Source organism: Mirounga angustirostris, unplaced genomic scaffold (assembly GCF_029215605.1).
Source record: "Mirounga angustirostris isolate CCGP_5_RB_7025 unplaced genomic scaffold, mMirAng1.0.hap1 SCAF_17, whole genome shotgun sequence".
In the NCBI taxonomy this organism is placed as follows: Eukaryota; Metazoa; Chordata; class Mammalia; order Carnivora; family Phocidae; genus Mirounga; species Mirounga angustirostris.
The window spans coordinates 21847440-21853439 of NW_026991725.1; the positions used below are offsets into that span (position 1 = coordinate 21847440).

The 6000-nt window shown below is 58.6% G+C and overlaps 1 protein-coding gene across 1 annotated transcript in view; it reads right to left on the bottom strand.

Moving 5' to 3' along the window:
- Positions 1-4276, bottom strand: part of ITGA3 (integrin subunit alpha 3) — a 29164-nt gene extending 24888 nt beyond the window's left edge. The window contains exon 1 of the mRNA XM_045889108.3: positions 3596-4276. Within this exon, the coding sequence (XP_045745064.1) occupies positions 3596-3801 (206 nt within the window). The 5' untranslated portion in view covers positions 3802-4276. The remainder of the gene's footprint in view (positions 1-3595) is intronic.
- Between the last annotated feature and the right edge of the window lie 1724 nt (positions 4277-6000).

A 6000-nucleotide genomic window follows, 5' to 3' on the forward strand; every position in this document is an offset into this window, starting at 1 on the left:
AACCAGAGCAACAGGCTGGAGGAAGCAAGAGAATGAGAGAGGACTGGAGAAAGAGGCCTTGGCCCCAAACAAGGCTGTTTTTCTCATTTCTTCTCCCTCTTGCTGGCTCCTTAGTATCTTTTCCATATTTGATCCCTTGGGGTGTTCTCTGTGTCATCTACCCTCCATCCCTCGTGCTGCAACAGACATCTTCTTCCTCCTTTGTTCAGCTCTGGCCAACCCCCTTCCACTTCTTTTTCTACAAGATCAGGCTTCCCCTGCCTCCTGCCCAATTTAAAGCTCCTTGGCCTGGGCTGGTCACTGGAGAGAGCCAGAGGAAGAGGGCGCTCCTCGTGCAGGCCTTCTGCCTGCAGCCACAGCTGTTCTGCCCATTTCCCCCGGCATGAGAAAGAGGCTGCCAGGTGCCTGCCCTGCCCAGGGAAACATGTTTTAGGAGAGAATGGCAGGTAAGCCCCGTTCCTACCTACCTCAGATATGACCTCATCGGCCAGGAGCCACATCCACCCCCACCCCAGGCTCCGCAGACACCCTCAATTCCACACAAGGGCAAAGGGGAGAGAGAGAGCCCCAGAGGTATCTTCCATAGCCCACAAGGTCAGGCCAGACCAGGACAACTGGATTCCCAGGAGGGAGTGACAGGGCAGGTGCGGAGGGCTGGGGGGCAGGGACCAGCTCCCAGAGGAATAATCCCTCTGCTTCCCCAGGGCTTGTCATGCATCTCACCCAGAAGCCCAAAGCACCTTGGTCCTTGGCCCTGCTCCTCACCCCTCACTTCTGGCGACTGGGAAGCCGGGGCCTGGGTTGGGGTGAACTCTGATGTTCTGGGAGTTCCCTAACTCTGGTCTAGAGATAAAGACGATGGGGAACGAAGAGGGCCCACACCTGGGATTTTAACCATTTCTAGAATAAGGCCTTCTTTGAGAATAGGACGAACGCCATGCTCTTCCCCTCCCCGTGCTCCCAGACGCATGATTTTCACGTATTTGCAGGAGCCCCCCGCATCTCCTGCAGACCTTCTAGGAACCCCAGGCTAAGAGTTTGTTCAGGATCAGGAAACCTCTCCCCTTTTCCAAAAGGGCTTGTAGGCTAACAGAAAATAAGACCTGACTTGTTGGATCCCCTAAGCTGTGCACTCAGGCAGCTGTTCACATCTGGCTACACAGCTGGCTGCAGCTTAGCCCAGCTGGCCCAGCTGGCCCTCCCAAAGGGCCAAGGGGCAGAATTCAGTGAGAGGAGATGAGCCAAGATAGAGAATCCCCCCCGGGGAAAGACAGGATACAGGAGAGAATGGCCCAGAACTCTATCTAGAACTACCTGCCTCCCCACGGTTCATGAGTTTTAGAACCTTCTGGGCTCTTAGCAGGGGTAATGCCATCTCTAGCCGCCCAGGAAGAAAAGTAGAGCCCCTCTGCTCAGCCATCCTGGGTGAGGCCCATGGGTAATACGGGCCTGGCTTTGGCACAAGAGCCCAAACCTGCTCCCCCGAGACTCAGGCACATGCAGAGCGGCTTACACACACTGGAGCCCCACTGGCAGCTCATGAAGAAGGCATGTTATCCCCACGCCCTGCCCCGTGGAGACATTAAGACTCAGATATCAGTGACAGATCCAAGACTGGAAACTGGCAGGGGGATTCTGGCGCCTCTTCTCCCTCCCCAGTGCCAGGTTGCCCTCTGAGAGGCCAACAGAGGCAGGAAGGAGGATATAGATCCAGGTCCAACCCCTCTTTGGAGAAAAGTGGCCCAGAGAAGGGAAATATCTTGCTCAAGGTCACATAGCGGGTAGGGGGGTGGGGGTTGGGGTTTACAGAGTCCATTATCTACTCCAGCTTTTCATTATTTACTCTCGCTTTCCTGATCTTTTTACACTGCGTTCCCTCATGTCATGCAGATTCAGTATGGAAAGTCTAAAAAATCTGGGGCACCCGGGTGGCTCAGTCAGTTAAGCATCTGCCTTTGGCTCAGGTCATGATCCCGGGGTCTTGGGATCGAGCCCCACGTCGGGCTCTCTGCTCAGCAGGGAGTCTGCTTCTCCCTCTTCCCCTCCCCCTGCTCGTGTGCACTTGTTCTCTCTCTCTCAAATAAGTAAATAAAATCTTGAAAAAAAAAAAAAGAAATTCTAAAAAGCTTTTTCTGGGCTGGGGCAGAAAGAGCACCAGTATAGAAACTTGTGCTGATGGTCACTTTTAGGGTCTCCGAAGGATGAAGGGCTGGCCGAGGGCAGGCGGCAGTTGTGGGCGCTGTGCTGGGAAGGGTGTGGTGGCCTTAGCCTCTGCAGAACGTAGACCGAGGCCAAGTAGGTAGGTAGATTGCGCAGGGGCTGGGCCAGCAGGGCAGAGGCCAAGGCTGGGGCAGAGTTTGGACTTTGGACATTCCAAGATTCCTCAAGTTTCTGCAGGCCCCAGCCAGAGCTGGGAAAGGTTTCAATACACCCTGTATCAGACCACATCCTCTTGCTCAGCGGAGTTAGACACCAGGTAGGGGTAGATGTCTGGTAGGTCCCCTGGCCCAAAGAGGTAGGTGGGACTTGCCTGACCTGTCCTAACTCCTTCCCTCCTGGGATAGCGTCCCCCACCCCAGCTGCCAACCTGAGCACCTGAGCCCGGGGCAGAGAAACTTCTGAAACCTACACTTGCCCCTCTAGGCAGGAGTATGTCAGTGGCAGCGGGGAGGGAGGGGCGGGAGGAAATATGGACAGCTGGATGCAATCTCCTTCGCTCCTCTCCCCTGTGGGTAGCTCTTCCCCTCCTTCTCCTTACAGCTGTCGGGGAAGGGGAACAGAAGAGAAAAACACCATTCCCCTCTTCAAACCAAAACAAACACACTCAGGGTTGAAGATTCAACATGAATCTGTGGAATGCAGGGAAGATGTCTGGTGGCAGGGCGTCCCTGCTGGGGGTGGGGTGGGGGGCAGGAGACCAAGCAGGAGTTGGGACAGCTCGCTCTACTTCCCCATCCTCAAGGGATCAGAGGGAGCTCCTGGACAGTTCCAAATGGCCAGATTCATGCATCACCTCACCCTGCAACCGCCAAGCACCAAGCACCAAGCAGCGGCAAAGGCCCTCCAGTCTGGCTCTGCAGAGGGCGTGGCCGGCAGGGCCCGCTGACTAAACGCGAGGTGCAAAGGCCCGGGCGGGCTTAAACACATATGCCCACAGGTTCTTCCCAGGAAATCGGGAAGAGGGATCCACTGGGTGTTCACCTTGCAGTTTTTCCCAGGTCCCAGCCCTGGAGAGAAGTATTCGTACATTAGTTACTCCGTCAACAGAGTGGGAGGAGGCTCAGGAAACGGGGATCCCACTTCTACTTTCAAGAGAGGTTTAAAGGGCTGAGGGGCTGAGTTTAGACAGGTTCTGGCCGGGTCAGCACTTGCCAGTGATTGCTGACCCCATCCCACACCCACTGCCTCCACTTCCCGCCACACCTGGGCAGGGAAGGGCTGCCCACGTACCCCCCGCCCCCTGAATCCCCGTTCACTACAGCCCGCGGCCCGCGGGCCTGGAAGCCAGGCTGCGACTCGGCTCTGGATGGACCCGCAACCTGCACACACACTCTCTCCACCCCCCGCCCCCCCACCCCCCGCCAGCCTCACTTACAGGTAGCGCCGCTGCCGCTCCGTCTGCCGGTGGAGGGCGACCGAGTAGCCGAAGAGGCTGCCCGGGTTCCTGGCCTCCTTCACCACCAGGAATCGGGTGTCCAGGTTGAAGGCGGAGGCGACGCGGCCGCCGGCGGCCACCATCAAGGCGAACGCGCAGAGCATCGGGCGCGGGACGCAGGCGGCGCGGCGGGGGCCCGGGCCCATGGCTGCGGGGGCGGCGGCCGCGGCGAGAGCGCGTGAGGGCGTGGAGCCGGGAGTGAGGACCGGTTCACCTGCTCCCCGCGCCACCGGAGAACACTCGGGCGGGCTGCGTCGCTGAGCCCGGCAGCGCTGAGAAGTTTCTGGCCCCCAGCCCCGGTCAGTCTCACGTCCGCTCAGGGTCTGCGCTCTGAGATTCCTCTCCAAGGTTCGCGGGTCTACTCTCCCGCCAGCCCGGCCGGCGGATCACCGCCCCCCGCGCCGGGCACCCTGCCCCCAGCGCGTCCCGGCCGCGCCCCCTCGGCCGCACTGTAGCCTTCGATCCCGTCTCGGCGGCGGATCTGGGAACGCAGGCCGGGCGACCGCAAGGAAGACGGGAGGGAGCGGTCCCCTCCGCGCGCGCCCCGCCTCCCCACGCCCAAGTCCGCACCTCCCCACCTTGCGCGCCCAGCCGGGGCTCCGCTTTCCTTCCGGGGAAAGAGAAAAGGTCCTGGCTCCGCCACCGCCTCTTAAAGGGGCAGCACGGCCCCTCCCTCCTCATCCTCCCTAAGCAGGCTCCGCCCTCCCCCCCAGACACCTGCCGGGAGCCCCCCAAAGCTTGGATTTCCCCTCTCCGCCCCTTGCTTCTCCCAGGAAGCGTCACCTCCCGAGCAAGATGGATTGGACCGGCGGGGCCGGGGGTGGGATTAGTCCGGCTGCTTTGCTCCGGCTGCTACCGCGGCTGGAAAGGCCGTTGCAGGCGCGGCCACCCCTGCGGGCCCGCTGGAGAGCCCCGGCGTTGGCGCATCTGGGAAGCGGCGTCCGCGCGCCTCTGGGTGGAAAGCCGGCTTCGCCTCGGCAGCGCTGGGAATCCCTGAGAGGCGGTTGGCGGTCTCTGGGCGTTCTTCCTCGCACCCAGGCCCTTCGCGGTCCTTGTCGAGATGTGTTTCTCTTGCCCACCCGCCCCCACCCACCCTGATCCGGGCTGGATCTGGTCCCTCCGCAAAGCCAGGCAGATATTTATTTATTCAGTGGTACTAACCAAGCATTGCTAATCGTGATAAGCAACAAGACAGCGCTTCCCCCAAAGGGCTCCGCCTTCTGGTATCCCTTATAAACCCTTCGGAGTGGAAATGAGTCCCTTCTCCTTGGAATGCACTGTGTGGCCAGGGAGCTGGGCCCACACTGCACCCGTATCTCATACACTCCTGCCTTCAGGGCCCAGCCCCACGGATTCCCAAAGGTCTTCTCCTCCTCCTACCCAGGCTCAGCCTGAGTGTTTGGAGACTGGGCGGGGACGCCAGCCTCCATAGGTGTGTAGTGGGTGGCGCCGGTGGAGGTAGGTGGGCGGGGCCCAAAGGTCCCGCCATCCTCAGAAGAACCTAACTGAAAGGGAACTTCAGGAGGTCACTATGTACTTTCTTGAATCGAACTCGGATTTCTCATAGTGCAGCGCAAAGACCCACTTCCCCTGAACATTCTTTTCTCCAGGCTGAAGGAACTTTCTTCTTTTGACCCAGAAATTCAGCCTTCAGCCCTCACTGTCTTGCAGTTTGATTTAGAGTCCCTGTCTCTGAAAGTTTATAATAATAAAAAACAACTATGTTGTGAAGGGGTCTTGAACGTTATAGTTAATGAATCATTTCACGTGCAGACTCTTATTTCATCCTCCTATCCTCCCTGTGAGGTTAGGATTATCATCCTCATTTGACTTAGGAGGAAACCTGGATGTCCAAGGTCAGACAGCTTGCAGAGGGGCAGAGCTAGGACTGGAAGCTACTCACCACAGCTGCGTCTGTAAGAGACGAGTCCCAGGCAGATGTTGGTCAGACAGCCAGATGCATCTGAACAAAACCAACTGCAATAACAGCATTCTCTGTAGTGCTCATCCCTGTCTGCCCTTAGGATAGCATTTCTTCCCAAGCTGGGACTCCCAGAGCCACCCAGCCTCTCCCCGTGGTCTGCCTTGCGGCCCATGGCCTGCAGTGTTAGGAGACATCTGAGGGCAAGGAACAGAAAGCTGACCTGTATGGAAGTTGACCAGTTACCCTGTTCTCCTTTGGCCTGGCTGCCGGGTCCTCCACCTTATTCCTGGAGAAAAGCAGACAGCTGGGGCCAGGAGGGCAGGGGCCAGGGTGGATGCTCTGTGTGGGCAAGGAGTCCCACCTGAAACAGCTTTGAGAATCCTGTGATGACAGATGGGCTCTATGCCAGGCATTATCTCTT